At 44.4% G+C, this 19,213-nt stretch overlaps 1 protein-coding gene across 3 annotated transcripts in view; it reads right to left on the reverse strand.

The window, feature by feature from the left end:
- vps8 (VPS8 subunit of CORVET complex) overlaps window positions 1–19,213 on the reverse strand; it is a 458,303-nt gene that overhangs the window by 288,968 nt on the left and 150,122 nt on the right. For all 3 annotated transcript variants that reach the window (XM_052016763.1, XM_052016780.1, XM_052016773.1), the window contains 2 exons: window positions 7,327–7,474; window positions 1,965–2,054 (listed from right to left, as the gene is read on the reverse strand). In XM_052016763.1, the coding sequence (XP_051872723.1) occupies window positions 1,965–2,054; window positions 7,327–7,474 (238 nt within the window). The remainder of the gene's footprint in view (window positions 1–1,964; window positions 2,055–7,326; window positions 7,475–19,213) is intronic.

Here is a 19,213-nt window from a genome sequence, read left to right on the forward strand (position 1 = left end):
ACAAGGAACTGTATGTTGAGTGTTCAGTCTCTGACTTACTTGAGGAGATAATGAAAGATTTTATGCTTTTCGATATAACCTTCCATACCTGGTTTTATGGAAGAACTCACATATCTAATAGAAAGATTGACATATTATTAGAGGAAAATTTGGTTCAATTTAACTAAAATCAGAGTTTATGATGCCCACTTCAGCAGGTAACTATTCAGAGCCCTAATAAGCTGCAAGGCCAGGACAATATTCAAGATGTATACTGCATTTCTGTAGGATATTGTCCATGCACAATTTATAAGTATGAAAGCATTCCACAAGTCCTCCAAAACTGTCAAGCTGAAAATCCAACACAAAGTTAAAAATAAAATCTTAGTGTTGTCAACAATAAAGAATAAATTCCCTGAAGTATTGTTCATCCTTGGTTCAGAAATGAATGCTCACACAAGGTTATAACCAACTTTTATTTGTGGCTTAATTATCAATAAAACTGATTATTTAGAGTACTTCAGCCTCAGTTAACTCTTGCCTCCCAAACCATGAAAAAGATGTTTCAGTCAGGTAAGTAATGAAAAACATTGACAGACTTGACAGATGCTTTGGTAAAAGGCAAAATGTCATCAATCATTTACTGAGTTTCAGTTTAAAGCCAAAATATCAATGCAGAACGTGGAGGGCAATCACTTTATTTGTCAATGAACCAACTTTCAGGGTGGAGATTGTATATTAAAATCAAAAAAAAACAGCATTTACTGGAAATCTGAAACAAAAACAGAAAATGTTGAAAACTTCAAGTCAGGCAGCATATGATTGTTTATCTATTGAAGAGTCAAAAGGGCAGTGGAGAATGTGATGATTGAGACAAGGAAACAGCTGAAGATAGCTCCAGCAGGTGAGCTAGACAGGAAGGTCAGCAACAGAAAGGAAGAATTAGGCACTTTTTACTTGTAGGGAGCAGCACTGTGTTTGGATGTGCCTTTCTAAGAATATTAGGAGCATCTTGGGACTGGTCACATGAGAAAAGGACAGTGGATAAATATTCATGGATTGGGGCAAGGTACCCTAGGTAGGATAAATTAGAGGCTGTACAACCAGGTGACAATTACAGCTCCAAAGGCAATGAAGAAAGAGAAATAGATAAAGAAGAAATCCAGATTGGTAGCTGAAATATGTAAGCAATGGAGATGTGGCATTTCACAGATATACCAGAATTAGCAGCTAAATAGATTATGAGAATGGGCAAATGATGCAAAAGACCAAGGTCTTCTGAGCTAGCTGTGAAGTGTGTACGAGGCAGCAGTTCAAAGAAGTTCAGTTGCGATCAGGGGAACCAAAGTAGAATGGCAAGATAATAATGAGACAGCTGACATTGATCTAGGTGTGCAGCAGCAAAGGGCCTAATCACTTATAATTGGCTCACCTTTGGGCATTGGGGAAGAAGACCAAGTAAAAAGGAGCAGCAATCGAAGTTACATTAAACAGTCATGTTCCCTTTGAGGGAATTAGATTTCATGAAACCAAGAACCACATACCACTCCACCTGGATGTGAAGCTGTAAGAAATCGGGCTTTCTGTGCCTAAAATAAAGGCAGAAGTTAATATTCCAGGAGCAACAAACTGCTGGATCATGCAGCATCTGTGGAGGCAAAGGTATAGTTGATGTTTCAGGTCAAGACCCTGTATTGTGACATCCTGATGCAGGGTCTTGACCCAAAACGCCAACCAACCCTGTCTCCACAGATGTTACCTGCCTCACTGAGATCCTCCAGCTGTTTGTTTTATTTTGCTCCAGATTCCAGCACCTGCAGTCTCTTGTGTATCTGTGACTCCAGGAGCTAATTCTGTTCTTAAAAAGGACAAGGTCACAAAGTAATGCAATACAAACTTATCTCTAAAATTATAATTCATCCATCAACATACTTTTCAATCTACTAAAAAAATTGCACAGATAAAGAAAAACATAATATTTATACCTCAAGCAGGACTAAAAAGGCACCATGTATGTCGCCCTCCTTTTCCAGTAAGTAGGCTGAGGCTTCATGGAGCTTATGCTTCTTTGTAATCTAGGTAATAAATATATTAAGTTAAAATTCTAGCAACAAAGAGGTTACAAAAATAAAGCAATCTGCACAAAATCACAATAAGCTAATGCTGAATATTCAAATTCACAGATAAAGAACAATGCAGCCAGATGCTAAAGAGAGCTCCATGACCACATTACACCACATTAAACCCAATTTCAGAAAGGTAATCCTTCTGGGAACAGCATCAAATTTTGGACAAATGAGCTATACCTATGGATTGAATCACAATACCAAACAGAATTTGGCTCTTATTATGTGATCAATGCCAATTGTTTAAAAAGCTTCCAGCATATTTCACTTAGGGATCTTAAAGACAGTAAAGAACATAATCTTGCAGTCCATTGGATGAAGCTGTTTCCCAACCCAGCCCAAAGACATCATCAGAAAATGTGCTAATTTACTATGAAGAATAAATCATTGTTGTTTATGATCTATTATATCATATGCTTCACTGCTTAGAGATTAAAACAAGGCTCATATACGTTAGTGATTCAGTATGAGAGTAGAGGAACAAACAAAAAGGCTAATTTTCAATTTCTGCTCTTGGCTAGTAATCCGAGAGAAATGAATGCCCACCCACTGTATAACTTGTCTGATTTTCAAGCCATTAGTTTCTGATTCTACTAAAAGCCACCCACAACAAAAACTCCAGGGAAGTCTGATACATGTAAATCTATTATGCCCTTCATTTTTGGTTAACTGCTATGCAACTGCAACAATATAGTTTTTATCTAATAGAAGAAAATCCATACTGAAAAAAAAGAATTTCCAATGACTAAACTGCAGTCTTTTCACCTCTAGAACAGACACAAGATTTGCAACAATGACACCCCTTCACAGTTGTCATAGGAATTGCTGCCTATCTCCTGCCGAGGTATGCTGCCTCCCTGCAATCATGAATACATGATACATCACCAATACAGTGGAAGACACAAAGTTATGGATAGTAAAAAGGGGAGTGATAAATAGGCTCACATATAGAGAAAAGGAAAATGCTAAAATAGGAACTGCACCTGGTTAATATTTTAAGGTAACAGGTTTCCCAGCAAACCTAATAACACATGAATAGCATTCTAATCTCAATTCAACTGAAATATAACAGATGGGTTGCTTGCTCAAAATCAGGTGACATAATTGAGTAGGTATTCAGCTGATGTCTGTCATGAAATCCAAGGTCAAAATTAAATCAACCATCAAATACAACATACAGTACAGCAACAAGGGTGCTTTGTTTGTGTGTTTGGTGAATGTTGTGACCATTTCTGGATCAACATACCTTGAAAAGGACATATCAGCCTTGCAGAAGATCCAGATTCACCGGAATTATGCCAAGGCCTAGGCAGTTAACTTTTAGGATAAATTACTTACAGGCCCTCAAGGACAGAAAATTAAAGGGTGATCAAAATAAATTCTTACAATGGAGAGAATTATTTCATCAAGTGGAGATTGGTGAGATACACTCAGATTAAGGGGCATAAACATAAAAATGGAACTAAACCATTCAGGGCTGATATCAAAAAGCATTCATCACACAAAGGGTGGTAGATATTCAGACTTCTCTCTTGAGATGCAAGGTTGAAACAAGCAACCAAAAACTAAAATAAACTAAACTCAACAGCAGAAAACGAACAAAGGAAAAATAATATCTGAAATAAAGTAAATACAATGTTATAAACCAAAGGTACAAAATACACAACTCTTTGCTGGAAGTATTTTGCTGGTCTATGAATCATGATGCCTAGTGTCATAGTTAGCAATGTCTTTAGATATATTTTACACTGAATAATTATAATAGAGAAATATATATGTTGGGAATGGAACAATTACTTAGAACTGAGCTTTATGCTCCAACTGGGAATTTTAAAAAACAGCAAGCTATATTGTTCTATTTTTTACATCTTAAACAAAGTTGTCTTCACCTCCTGTTCATTCACATTAAAATTCATTATAGTCATGCAAAACTTCAGCACAGATACAACTCGAAGGCTGTGGGTCAAATGACCAAGCCAGAGTACTTATAAATGTCATTGGATTTTTATGATGAGTTACTGCCTTTTAATACATTCTCTCCTAATGTATTCCAAATAAAATGCAACACAGTTGATTTATTTTACTTGACTTTTTTGCACATGGATGGCAATGTGTAGATCATGATAACACAGAGGTGTGGATCTTAACAAATGAAGCAGTAACCTCTCCTGAGGGGAGATGTGGGGGGGTGGGAAGGAAAGGGGAGGCGGGGAGGGCAGGAAGGAGAGGGGAGGGCGAGGGGGGGCAGAGGGGGAGGGGTGGAGAGAGGAGGACAAGAGTAGAGGAGAACAGGTCAGGAGGGAGGAGGAGAAGAGAGGAGGAGGGAGGAGAAAAGGGCAGGAGGGAGGAGAAAAAGAGGGTAGCCCGAGAGATTGCGAGACCCTTAGGGACCAAAGGGGTAATCTATGTGTGGAGCCAAGCTGTGTGAATGAGGTCCCAAATGAAAACTTCTTATCTGTATTCACCAAGAGAAAGGGAGTCAGGTATTGAGTGTTCAGGGAGGGATACATTGGTAGTCAGCAGAATGTAAATATTAAGAAGGTGGAGGTGTTAGATGTTTTGGAACACGCAAGGTTGGATAAATTGCCAGAGCTAAATGAGATCTTTCCCTGAATGCTGTGGGAAATAAGGGATGAGATAGCTGGGTCTCTGACAGAACTTTTTGCATCTTTGTTAGCCACAGGTGAGGAACCAAGAAACCGGAAGATAGCTAATGTTGGCCCTTTATTTAAAGAAGGAAGCAGGGATAAGCCAGGTAACAACAGGCTTTATTTTGGCGGTAAGGAAATCATTGCAGAAAATTCAGAAATCAGAGAAGGTTCATATACATTGGAAAGGCAGGGGCTGATCAGATAGCCTGCATGACTTTGTGTGGGCGAAATCCTTCTCACTAATTTGATTGAGTATTTTAAGAAGGTAACAAAGGAAATTGATGAAGACAGGGTGTTAGTTGTGGTCTAAATGGACTTTAGTAAAGCTATTTACGAAGTCCAGAAGGTTAAGACACATGGAATCTAAGGTCAATTAGATCCAAAATTGGCTTGGTATTAAGGAAGCACAGGGTAGTGGTGGAAGGATGCTTTCTCGATTGTAAGTCTGTGTCTAGTAGTGTACCACAGAAATTGGTGCTGGGACCTTTGCTGTTTGTAATATATTAATGATTTGTATGTGAACATTGGAGTTACAATTAGTGAGTCTGCAGATGACACAAAAATTGCAGATAGTGAGGAAGGTTATCTAAGGGTACAGCAGGATTTAGATCAGCTGTAAAGTTGGGCAAATCATTGGCAGATACAAATTAATCCTGATAAATTTGACTTGCATTTGGGGATATGACATATATTGTATATCATAGGGCACTAAGGAATGTCAATGAGCAGAGAAACCCAGGGGTCCAAGTGCATAATCCGCTGAAAGTGGCAAGAAAGGTCAATAGGGTGGTGAAGAAAGTCTATGGTATGCTTGCCTTCATAGATCGGGGCATAGAATATAAGAGTTAGGACATTATATTGCAACTTTACAAAACACTGATTAGACCACACTTGGGGTATTCTGTGAAGTTCTGGTCACTGCACTGTGATTGCTCTGGAAAGAGTGCAGAGGAGATTCACAAGGATTTGCCTGGACTGGGGAACTTTAGTTATAGGGAGAGATTGGATAGGCTGGGCATGTTTCCCTGGAGTGAAGGAGGCTGAAGGATGACCTGATAGGGGTATATAAGATTATGAGAGTAACAGATAGGGGAGATAGTCAAAACTTATTTTGCCATGGTCAGGGTATCAAAAAACAAGAGGGCATAGGTTTAAGGTGAGTCTTAAAGGGGATTTGAGGGGAAGTTTTTTTTTATACAGACAGTGTAACTCACTGCCAAAGGAGTTGGTGGAATCAGATAAATTACATTTAAGAGGCATTTAGATACTTAAATAGACAAGGCATCGAAGGATATGGTCCTAATGCGGGCAAATGGGATTTGTGTCAGTGGGCAGAAAGCTCAACATGGATGTGGTGAGCTGAAGGGCCCGCTTGTATGGTGTACAACTCTGTGAATATGAGGGAGGGGAGAAAGGGGAAGGGAGGGGAGAAAGGGGGGAGGGAAAGGGGAAGGGGGAGAGGGCAAGAAAAGAAAGAGGGAGATTAAGAGGGAGACAAAAATAAAAAAAGTATGATAAAAGGATAAGAGCGGGAAAGAGGAGGAGAAATTAGAGGAAGAGGAGAAATAGATGGGTTGAGGAGGAAGGAAGTGAAGAGAGGGTGAGGAGAGTTTCCTAACCTCAGCAATCCACAATTCTACCAGTAAAAGACTGCTCAATCGCCACCCAGTGGTCTCTTACTGTAAGCGCTGGATAATTTACTGTTTCATGCCCTTTTTGTTTACAAGTTAGCTGCAAATGTATTTGCTAATCTCTTCCCCTGCCCCTCCTCTCTCCTCAAACCCACTGTTACAACAACTTTTTCCCCTTACGTTACTTACTCAACCATTCCCACTCATTTCACAATTTCTCCACTCATTTTCAGCACCCCACCCATTGCTCCACTAACCCTGCCTGCTCCCCTCAGAACAAGCAGTGCGAGGTCTGGCATCTCACAGTTAATCATTTTTCCCTCTCTTCTATTCACTTGACCACAACTTATGTCATTTATGTAATCCATTTGAAAGACTAGAAATACAAGAGTGTAAACGCTGGTTTTATTGAATGGTTGCTAACCTAGCAGAGTTGATCACAAATCTGATATTCATTTGACTTGCTTCAGAATAGCATTAGGAATTTTGTGAACCATTGTGGAGGCTGAAATCTATTAACATACATACGTTCAATATCACATTAACTGCGCCAGAAAGATTCCAACTTTTTTTGATGGACTAATTACTGCAGAATTATGCCTCAGGCATGTCAATGTGGTACAATATGCAGCGGTCTTACTGATATTAACTATTAACAAAGCTTAATAATGAAAATCCCACCAGAACTGCAACTACTTGGATATCTGGTGCTGCAGACAACTGCTATAGAAAGATAGCTGAAAGATAGGTTATTCTAGTGGTTATATATTTTGTAATGAAATGTTATGAGCACATCTTAGTTGAATCATTTATGGAACTGATAAAATAAACCCAGGTGAGATCACATTCTGTAATACTCAAACATGTCTTTTAGTACAGCTACTTCATTATACCCTTCCATTTTAGATATCACATGTAGGTTTAAGTGTAATTAAGTACCTGAATAGCTTCTTCGAGTCTATAATGTTCAGACACCCTCAGAAAATCAGTTACTCGCTGTGGATCATACTGGCAAAGCAAGTTGAGGTACTGCTCATGAATGTCAGGATTCAACTGCAGCAGTTCTCGATTCACCTGCACTCCATCTCTGCAAGTTAAACACAGTGGAGGATGTGATCACTAAAATGGACAAAGACAGACAGAAAAAAGTGCAATCTATGTAAAAAAAAAACACCCCTCAACATTGAATTGCAATTTTAATTTTTAGTCTGCAGAAGTAGGAAACTAGGGAATTTTTGAAGGCACGTTAATAAGGCTTTTGACAAGGTCCCGCATGGTAGGCTGGATCAGAAAGTGAAGGCGGCACAAGGGATTCAGGGCATGTTGGTAAATTGGATCCAAAAGTGGCTTGGTGGTTAGAAACAGAGGGTAGTTAGTGATGGATGGGTGCTTTTCTGACTGAATTGGTGTTGGGACCTTTGTTGTTTGTAATATATCTAAATGACTTGGATTAGAACGTAGGTGGTCTGATTAGACCATCAGATGACACTAAAATCCGTGAAGTCGTAGATTGTGAGGAAGGTTGTCAAAGGATTCCGCAGACATAGATCAGCTAGGAAGTTGGCCAAAGTGGTGGCAGATGGAATTTAATTCAAACAAGTGTGAGGTAATGCACTTTGGGAAGTCAAATTCTGGTAGGGCATATAGAGTAAATGGTAGGGACCTTAAAAGTGTCGAGGGAGATTTTGGAGTACAAGTCCATTGCTCCATGAAAGTGACGACACAGGTGGATAGGGTCGTAAAAAATGGTATTTGGTGTACTCGCTTCCATGGGCCGAGGAACTGAGTACAAGATTGCGACGTCACGTTGCAGTTGTAGAAAACATTGATTGGATCGCACTTAGGGTTTGTGTACAGTTCTGGTTGCCAGATATAGGAAGGATGTGGTATCAATAGAGAGAGTTTAGAAGAGATTCACCAGAATATTGCCTGGGATGACGGGCTGCAGTCATAAGGAGACATTGGACAGGTTAGGTTTATTCTCACTGGAATGTAAACAGTGAGAGATGACCTTATGGACGTTTATAAAATTATGAGGAACAGAGATAGAAGAGATAATCATAATCTTTTTCTCAGGGCAGGGGAGCCTGGAGCTAGAGGGCACAGGTCTTAAGATAAGAGGGGAGAAATTTAAAGGGAGATCTGAGAGCAAGTTTTTCCACACAGGATGGCGTATACCTAAAACGAGTTGCTAGAGGAGGTGATGGAGAAAGATACGATTATGATGTTAAAAAGGTATTTTGGACAGGTATTTGGATAGGGATAGGAAAGATGTAGAGAGATATAGGTCTAATGCAGGCAAATGGGATTAGTGTAGATAAGCATCACAGTCAGCATGGATGAGATGGGCCAAAAGGGCCTGTTTCTATGTTGTATGTTTCTATGATTCACAATTAAATTTTGACATTTGATGCTCTAATCAGACAATTTCTTTCTACTGAGCTTAGAGTAGATGATAAATAATGTTGTAACATGGATTTGGTGCAAAGAAATTTTTCGTTTGGCACTCTCCACCCAGGGATTTCTTTTCTGTTGAGGTGAAATTGTGGTGACACTGGCAGTAGACGTCATAGAATGAATCTCCAACTTTAATTAGAACTATTTTATAGTGAATATCAGAAGTCATCTCACACAAATTTGATCTATCTTAACTTTCATAAACCACCAGTCAACTTAAAGCTGACTACAACCCCTGATCATTCAAAAGTGACAGCTCAGTCTTCTCATTTTATTATGTTTGTTGGATCTACGCATTTATTACCCTCCTTTTTTTTTCTCCAAGTGTCTTGTTGGACCATTTCAGAGGGAAGTTAACCATCCCAATGGATCTGAAGTTACTCAAGCTACATTAGAAAAAGGGAGTAGACTTCCCTTAAAGACACAAAAAACCAGATGGATTTTTACAACAATATGGTAGTTTAATGGTCACCATCACTAAAAATAGCTTTCTATTCCAATTTTATATTTATTTAAATTTAAATCCACCTTCCATGATTGGATTAATCGCAATTCCGCAGATCAATAGTCTTAACCACTATATTTTTTCCATCATTAATTCTTTGCAACCTCTTAACTACAAACAAATTCAATTCAAAAGTCTTCAAAATAACCACAAGAAACAGACCTCCAATTCTTTCTAGTTACTGAGATGTAATTTAAGAAAGTTATTGTCTTTAAGTTTTCACTGTTGACATTTGATTATGCATCCAGAATTAGGACCTGGGCTGTTGTCAGGATGGAGTAATCATGCTCAATGAATTTGACAATTATGGTGAACACATTTTCATATCACTGAATTTATTTTTTGCACTTTTCTGATTTACGCAAAAGCTATGTCAAATTTTCATGTTTCACATTTAAAAAAAATAGAAACACAAAGACTCGAACCTTAATGCTTTAAATATTTGCATTGGAATACATGCAGCCTGCATCACCCTATGTATTTCAGGTGTTCATTTTTAAAGTTACAGTAAAATATATTTTTTGAGAATCTGATATTTGGTTGTTTTTGAACTAATATTTGGCCACTATTGAAGAGGTTCAGAATGGACAGTCTTTAAAAGCAAGGCTGAGAGGTCCACAGTCCCATTATGCCTTTCACAATGGCTCCATCACAAATCTTTTTAAAGAAAAACTTAAGAAAATCAGAAGTTCAACTTTGTTGAGTACTTTACGTGGAGTCAAAATTCCTGGCTGCAGGAAAAAAAGCATCACCATGCTCCCTCAACCATGCTTTCATGTTGTTTTGTGGCCAGTGTTCTGCCCATTCTGCTAGGTTTCATGGCTTCACAGGCCAAACCTTACTTGGGAGTACGAGATAGGTACCTTATCAAAGATCATTTCAAAAACTATTAAATTTACTTCTTTAAATTTCTCCACTTTTTCAAAATAAGAGCTAAGATTGGACGACTGTGACATTTCCTTTTGAAATCTATGTTAAACAATTTGATGTCAAATTTTCAATTATTGTCCCTTTCCCATTAATTTTTTGTACAGCCATCTCTTCCCTGGCTCCTTTTAACCATCCAGACAAGGGGTTTTATTCATTCTATATTTGACAGATTTATCAATTATCTACCCCGCTTGCATTAAATACACTGATAGCATATTGAGTACCAAAGAAAAGGATGAAGCATTTTTCACTGCATTTCCACTTCCTCCTAAGTTCCCCATCGTGACAACAGCCAGCTTCCAGTCAATTCAATTCATTCCACATGATATAAACAAATGGCTAAGAGGTCTGGATTCAGCAAAGCCGTGGGCCAGACAACATCCCAGCTGTAGTACAAAAGGTGCATGCACCAGAACTGGCTCTGCCTCGAGCCTTGTGATTACAGTAGTTACAACAATGGCATCTACCAGACAATGAGGAAAATTGCCCAGGTATATCATGCTCACAAAAAGCAAGACTAATCCAATTCATCTAATTACCTCCTAATCAGCAACCAAGTGAAGCAAACTATCATTGACAATGCTATCAATTAGCACTTACGCATGAGTAACCAACTCAATGATGCCCAGTTTGAACGTTGCCAGCACCATCTGGCTCCAGACCTCATCACATCATGGTCCAAATATATAGCAAAGAGCTGAATTCCAGCTGGGATGTGACAGTGATGGCTTTCACATCAAGGCAGCATTTGACTGAATGTGGCATCAAGGTGCCCTGGTAAAACTTAGTAAATGAGCACCAAAGGAAAAACAGTTCAATGACTGGAATCATACCTCCTACAGAGGAAGATGGCTCTGGTCGTCAAAGGTCAATCATTCCAGCCCCTGGATGTCACTGCAGGAGTTCCTCAGGTTGTCCCAGGCCCAACCATTTTCAGCTGCTTCCATGATCTTTCTTCCATCACGTGATGATATTTGCCAATGATTGTACAGGGTTCAATTTCATTTGCTATTCCTCAGCAAATTAAACTGCTCATGCCTGTGTGCAGCAAGACCCAACCTTCAGGCATGGGCTGATAAATGCCAAGTAACATTTGTACCACAAAAGTGCCAGGCAATCACCATCTTCAACAAGAGAGTTGAACCATCTTTCTTTGGCATGCAATGGCATTACCATCAGCAAGTCCTCCATCATCAATGTCCTGGGGGCGGGGGAGGTCAGCATCAACCAGAAACTCAACTGGACCATACACAAATGCAGGTCAGCAGCTGGGTATTCTATGGCATGTTATTCACTTTATGACATCCCAAGAATGTTCCAATATCTATAAAGCACATGGCAGGAGTATGATGGAATACTCTCCACTCTGAATGAGTGCAGCTCCAAAACTCTCAAAATCAACACCATCCTGGACAAACCAGTTCACATGATCAGCACCCGATAAACCACCCTAAACATTCATTCCCTCCTCCTCCAGCACAGTGTACAGAATCTACAAAATGCATTACAGTTACTTGCCTAGGCTAGTCCGACAGCACCTCTCAAACTCATGATCCCCATGACCAAGAAGGCCAAGGACGCAGGTGCATAGGAACACATCATCCTGACAAGGAAATGAATAACTGGTCCTTCATTGTTTCTGGGTCCAAATCCTGCAACTCCTTACCCAATGTGGAGTTCCTTTCACTAGAAGGCCTACAGCAGTTCAAGGCTGCAACTCACTACCACCTTCTGATAGACAATTAAGAATGCCATTAAAAGTCAAGAGTCAGTGGTTAGACTCCCTTTAGTTGGGGATGGTCACTGTCTGGTTCCTCTGTGGTATGAATGTTTCTTGTCAATTATCATCCATGAATGCTGTCCAGGTCTTGCTGCATGCAAGCATGCTTTGCTTCATCTGCTGAGGAGTTAGGAATGGAATTGAACATTGTGCAATTGTGCATTGTGCAATTAGTGAACATTTCCACTTCTGTCCTTATGATGCAAGGAAGATCATTGATGTAGCAGCTGAAGTTGGTTGGCCATGGACACTGCTTTGTACAAGGTATGACTCCAACCATTGAAGTGCTTTTCCATTAAGTTCATTGATTTCAATTTTACCAGGGCTTTGTGATGCCACAATCAGTCAAGTGCTACTTTAACAATAACAGTCACTCTCACATCCAGGACATGAGGGAAAGTGACATCAGGAAGGGGTATACTGATATTCCAGAGCATGTTGTTATCAAAAAGGCATATAGCATACTGGCTTCACGGCACCGAGTATAAAAGTTGGCAGGTCACGTTGCAGCTGTATAAAACTTTGGTTAGACCACATTTGGAGTTTTGTATGCAGTTGAGACTCTTGAAGAACATTAAGGTGCACAGTCCCCAGAGCCCGATGGGATTTATCCCAAGTTATTGAGAGCATCCCCAACGGAACTGCACCACCAAGCATATCTTCCCCTCGCCACCCCTTCCTGCCTTTCACAGGGACTGCTCTCTCCGCGACTCCCTCGTTCACTCCTCCCCACCACCTCCCAACCCACTCCCACCCTGGGAACTTTCCACTGCCCCCTCCATAGGTGCAACACCTGCCCCTACACCACCTCCATCCAGGGACCCAAACAGCCCTTTCAGGGGAGAGAGATTTTACCTGCAGCTCCTTTAATATCATCTACAGCATTCGGTGCTCCATATGTGGCCTCCTCTACACTGGTGAGACCAAGCACAAACTAGGTAACTGTTTCGCAGAACACCTGTGCTCTGTCCATAACCGGGACCTGCATCTCCCCCTCCCACACTATCACTGATATGACGGTCCTTGGCCTCCTCTACTGCCAGGAGAATTCCAAGTACAAACTGGAGGAACAGCACCTCATTTTCTGTCTCGGACTCTTGCAGCCTAATAGCATGAATATTGAATTCTCCCACTTTAGGTAATACCCACCCCCTCTCAGAGAGAGAGAGAGAGAGAGAGAGAGAGAGAGGAGGAGACAGAGAGAGAGAGGAGGAGACAGAGAGAGAGAGAGGAGGAGACACAGAGAGAGGAGGAGACACAGAGAGAGAGAGGAGGAGACAGAGAGAGAGAGAGGAGGAGACAGAGAGAGAGAGAGAGAGAGAGAGAGGAGGAGACAGAGAGAGAGAGAGAGGAGGAGACACAGAGAGAGAGAGGAGGAAACAGAGAGAGAGAGAGAGAGGAGGAGACAGAGAGAGAGAGAGAGAGGAGGAGACAGAGAGAGAGAGGAGACAGAGAGAGAGAGAGGAGGAGACAGAGAGAGAGAGAGGAGGAGACACAGAGAGAGAGAGAGGAGGAGACACAGAGAGAGAGAGAGGAGGAGACACAGAGAGAGAGAGAGGAGGAGACACAGAGAGAGAGGAGGAGACACAGAGAGAGAGAGAGAGGAGGAGACACAGAGAGAGAAGAGGAGACAGAGAGAGAGAGAGAGGAGGAGACACAGAGAGAGAGAGAGGAGGAGACAGAGAGAGAGAGAGGAGGAGACAGAGAGAGAGAGAGGAGGAGACAGAGAGAGAGAGAGGAGGAGACAGAGAGAGAGAGAGGAGGAGACAGAGAGAGAGAGAGGAGGAGACACAGAGAGAGAGAGGAGGAGACACAGAGAGAGAGAGGAGGAGACAGAGAGAGAGAGAGGAGGAGACAGAGAGAGAGAGGAGGAGACAGAGAGAGAGAGGAGACACAGAGAGAGAGAGGAGGAGACACAGAGAGAGAGAGAGAGAGGAGGAGACAGAGAGAGAGAGAGAGAGGAGGAGACAGAGAGAGAGAGAGAGGAGGAGACAGAGAGAGAGAGAGAGGAGGAGACAGAGAGAGAGAGAGGAGGAGACAGAGAGAGAGGAGGAGACAGAGAGAGAGAGAGAGGAGGAGACAGAGAGAGAGAGAGGAGGAGACAGAGAGAGAGAGAGAGGAGGAGACAGAGAGAGAGAGAGAGGAGGAGACAGAGAGAGAGAGAGGAGGAGACAGAGAGAGAGAGAGAGGAGGAGACAGAGAGAGAGAGAGAGGAGGAGACAGAGAGAGAGAGAGGAGGAGACAGAGAGAGAGAGGAGGAGACAGAGAGAGAGAGAGAGAGGAGGAGACAGAGAGAGAGAGAGAGAGGAGGAGACAGAGAGAGAGGAGGAGACAGAGAGAGAGAGAGAGAGGAGGAGACAGAGAGAGAGAGAGAGAGGAGGAGACAGAGAGAGAGAGGAGGAGACAGAGAGAGAGAGAGAGAGGAGGAGACAGAGAGAGAGAGAGAGAGAGGAGGAGACAGAGAGAGAGAGAGAGAGAGGAGGAGACAGAGAGAGAGAGAGAGGAGGAGACAGAGGAGGAGACAGAGAGAGAGAGGAGGAGACACAGAGAGAGAGAGGAGCAGAGAGAGAGAGAGGAGACAGAGAGAGAGAGAGAGAGAGGAGGAGACAGAGAGAGAGAGAAAGAGGAGGAGACACAGAGAGAGAGAGGAGGAGACAGAGAGAGAGAGAGGAGGAGACAGAGAGAGAGAGAGAGGAGGAGACACACAGAGAGAGAGGAGGAGACACAGAGAGAGAGAGGAGGAGACACAGAGAGAGAGAGGAGGAGACACAGAGAGAGAGAGAGGAGGAGACAGAGAGAGAGAGAGAGGAGGAGACACACAGAGAGAGAGGAGGAGACAGAGAGAGAGAGGAGGAGACACAGAGAGAGAGAGGAGGAGACAGAGAGAGAGAGAGAGAGGAGGAGACACACAGAGAGAGGAGGAGACACAGAGAGAGAGAGGAGACAGAGAGAGAGAGAGAGAGGAGGAGACAGAGAGAGAGAGAGAGGAGGAGACACAGAGAGAGAGAGGAGGAGACACAGAGAGAGAGAGGAGGAGACACAGAGAGAGAGAGAGGAGGAGACAGAGAGAGAGAGAGAGGAGGAGACACACAGAGAGAGAGGAGGAGACACAGAGAGAGAGAGGAGGAGACAGAGAGAGAGAGGAGGAGACACAGAGAGAGAGAGGAGGAGACAGAGAGAGAGAGAGAGAGGAGGAGACACACAGAGAGAGAGGAGGAGACACAGAGAGAGAGAGGAGACAGAGAGAGAGAGAGAGAGGAGGAGACAGAGAGAGAGAGAGAGAGAGAGGAGGAGACAGAGAGAGAGAGAGAGGAGGAGACAGAGAGAGAGAGAGAGGAGGAGACAGAGAGAGAGAGAGAGGAGGAGACAGAGAGAGAGAGAGAGAGAGGAGGAGACAGAGAGAGAGAGAGAGGAGGAGACAGAGAGAGAGAGAGAGGAGGAGACAGAGAGAGAGAGAGAGGAGGAGACAGAGAGAGAGAGAGAGGAGGAGACAGAGAGAGAGAGAGAGGAGGAGACAGAGAGAGAGAGAGAGAGAGGAGGAGACACAGAGAGAGAGAGAGAGAGGAAGAGACAGAGAGAGAGAGAGAGGAAGAGACAGAGACAGAGAGAGAGAGGAGGAGACACAGAGAGAGAGAGGAGACACGGAGAGAGAGAGGAGGAGACAGAGAGAGAGAGAAGGAGACACAGAGAGAGAGAGGAGGAGACACAGAGAGAGAGAGGAGGAGACAGAGAGAAAGAGAGGAGGAGACACAGAGAGAGAGGAGGAGACACAGAGATTGAGAGAGGAGGAGACACAGAGAGAGAGAGAGGAGGAGACACAGAGAGAGAGAGGAGGAGACAGAGAGAGAGAGGAGGAGACACAGAGAGAGGAGGAGACACAGAGAGAGAGAGGAGGAGACACAGAGAGAGAGAGGAGGAGACAGAGAGAGAGAGGAGGAGACAGAGAGAGAGAGGAGGAGACAGAGAGAGAGAGGAGGAGACAGAGAGAGAGAGGAGGAGACAGAGAGAGAGAGAGGAGGAGACAGAGAGAGAGAGAGAGAGGAGGAGACACAGAGAGAGAGAGAGAGGAGGAGACACAGAGAGAGAGAGAGAGAGGAGGAGACACAGAGAGAGAGAGAGAGAGGAGGAGACACAGAGAGAGAGAGAGAGGAGGAGACACAGAGAGAGAGAGAGAGAGGAGGAGACACAGAGAGAGAGAGAGAGGAGGAGACACAGAGAGAGAGAGAGGAGGAGACAGAGAGAGAGAGAGGAGGAGACACAGAGAGAGAGAGAGGAGGAGACAGAGAGAGAGAGAGAGGAGGAGACACAGAGAGAGAGAGAGGAGGAGACACAGAGAGAGAGAGAGGAGGAGACACAGAGAGAGAGAGGAGGAGACACAGAGAGAGAGAGGAGGAGACACAGAGAGAGAGGAGGAGACACAGAGAGAGAGAGGAGGAGACAGAGAGAGGAGGAGGAGACAGAGAGAGAGAGAGAGGAGGAGACAGAGAGAGAGAGAGAGAGAGAGGAGACAGAGAGAGAGAGGAGGAGGAGACAGAGAGAGAGAGAGAGGAGGAGACACAGAGAGAGAGAGAGAGAGGAGGAGACACAGAGAGAGAGAGAGAGAGGAGGAGACACAGAGAGAGAGAGAGGAGGAGACAGAGAGAGAGAGAGGAGGAGACAGAGAGAGAGAGAGGAGGAGACAGAGAGAGAGAGAGGAGGAGACAGAGAGAGAGAGAGAGAGGAGGAGACAGAGAGAGAGAGAGGAGGAGACAGAGAGAGAGAGAGAGGAGGAGACAGAGAGAGAGAGAGAGGAGGAGACAGAGAGAGAGAGAGAGGAGGAGACAGAGAGAGAGAGAGAGGAGGAGACAGAGAGAGAGAGAGAGGAGGAGACAGAGAGAGAGAGAGAGGAGGAGACAGAGAGAGAGAGAGAGAGAGGAGGAGACAGAGAGAGAGAGAGAGAGGAAGAGACAGAGAGAGAGAGAGAGGAAGAGACAGAGACAGAGAGAGAGAGGAAGAGACAGAGACAGAGAGAGAGAGGAGGAGACACAGAGAGAGAGAGGAGGAGACACAGAGAGAGAGAGAGGAGACACGGAGAGAGAGAGGAGGAGACAGAGAGAGAGAGAGGAGGAGACACAGAGAGAGAGAGGAGGAGACACAGAGAGAGAGAGGAGGAGACAGAGAGAGAGAGAGAGGAGGAGACAGAGAGAGAGAGAGGAGACACAGAGAGAGAGAGAGAGGAGGAGACAGAGAGAGAGAGAGAGAGGAGGAGACACAGAGAGAGAGAGGAGGAGACACAGAGAGAGAGAGGAGGAGACAGAGAGAGAGAGGAGGAGACAGAGAGAGAGAGGAGGAGACAGAGAGAGAGAGGAGGAGACAGACAGAGAGAGGAGGAGACACAGAGAGAGAGAGGAGGAGACACAGAGAGAGAGGAGGAGACACAGAGAGAGAGAGAGAGGAGGAGACACAGAGAGAGAGAGAGAGGAGGAGACACAGAGAGAGAGAGAGGAGGAGACACAGAGAGAGAGAGAGGAGGAGACACAGAGAGAGAGAGAGGAGGAGACACAGAGAAAAAGAGAGGAGGAGACACAGAGAGAGAGAGAGAGGAGACACAGAGAGAGAGATAGGAGACACAGAGAGAGAGGAGGAGACACAGAGATTGAGAGAGGAGGAGACACAGAGAGAGAGAGAGGAGGAGACACAGAGAGAGAGAGGAGGAGACAGAGAGAGAGAGGAGGAGACACAGAGAGAGGAGGAGACACAGAGAGAGGAGGAGACACAGAGAGAGAGAGGAGGAGACACAGAGAGAGAGAGGAGGAGACAGAGAGAAAGAGAGGAGGAGACAGAGAGAGAGAGGAGGAGACAGAGAGAGAGAGAGGAGGAGACACAGAGAGAGAGAGAGAGGAGGAGACACAGAGAGAGAGAGAGAGGAGGAGACACAGAGAGAGAGAGAGAGGAGGAGACACAGAGAGAGAGAGAGAGGAGGAGACACAGAGAGAGAGAGAGAGGAGGAGACACAGAGAGAGAGAGAGAGGAGGAGACACAGAGAGAGAGAGAGGAGGAGACACAGAGAGAGAGAGAGGAGGAGACACAGAGAGAGAGAGAGGAGGAGACACAGAGAGAGAGAGAGGAGGAGACACAGAGAGAGAGAGGAGGAGACACAGAGAGAGAGAGGAGGAGACACAGAGAGAGAGGAGGAGACACAGAGAGAGAGAGGAGGAGACAGAGAGAGGAGGAGGAGACAGAGAGAGAGAGAGAGGAGGAGACAGAGAGAGAGAGAGAGAGAGGAGACAGAGAGAGAGGAGGAGGAGACAGAGAGAGAGAGAGAGGAGGAGACACAGAGAGAGAGAGAGAGAGGAGGAGACACAGAGAGAGAGAGAGAGGAGGAGACACAGAGAGAGAGAGAGGAGGAGACACAGAGAGAGAGAGAGAGGAGGAGACACAGAGAGAGAGAGAGAGAGAGAGAGAGGAGGAGACACAGAGAGAGAGAGAGAGAGAGGAGGAGACACAGAGAGAGAGAGAGGAGGAGACAGAGAGAGAGAAGAGGAGACAGAGAGAGAAGAGGAGACAGAGAGAGAAGAGGAGAGAGAGAGAGGAGGAGACACAGAGAGCGAGAGAGAGAGAGGGGAGGAGACAGAGAGAGAGAAAGAGGGGGGAGGAGACAGAGACAGAGGGGGGAGGAGACAGAGAGAGAGGGGAGGAGACAGAGACAGAGAGAGAGAGGGGAGGAGACAGACAGAGGGGGGGGAGGAGACACAGAGAGAGAGAGAGAGAGGGGAGGAGACACAGAGAGAGAGGGAGGGAGGGGAGGAGACAGACAGAGAGAGATAGACAGGGGGGAGGAGACAGTGACAGAGAGAAAAAGAGAGGGGAGGAGACAGAGAGAGAGAGAGAGAGGGGGGGAGGAGACAGAGACAGAGAGAGAGAGGGGAGGAGACAGAGACAGAGAGAGAGAGAGAGGGAGGAGACAGAGAGAGAGGACAGAGAGAAGGACACACACACACACACAAAGAATGGTGGGTGCCTGGAATATGCTACCGGGTTTGAGTGTGGTAGCAGATATGACAGCAACGTTTAAGAAGCATTTGCAGCCAGATGGGATTAGTTTAAATTGGCATCATGGTCAGCACAGACATCATGGGTCGAAAGGCCTGTTCCTGTGCTGTAATGTTGTATGT

The sequence above is a fragment of the Pristis pectinata genome, chromosome 1 (genome assembly GCF_009764475.1).
Source record: "Pristis pectinata isolate sPriPec2 chromosome 1, sPriPec2.1.pri, whole genome shotgun sequence".
NCBI lineage: Eukaryota > Metazoa > Chordata > Chondrichthyes > Rhinopristiformes > Pristidae > Pristis > Pristis pectinata.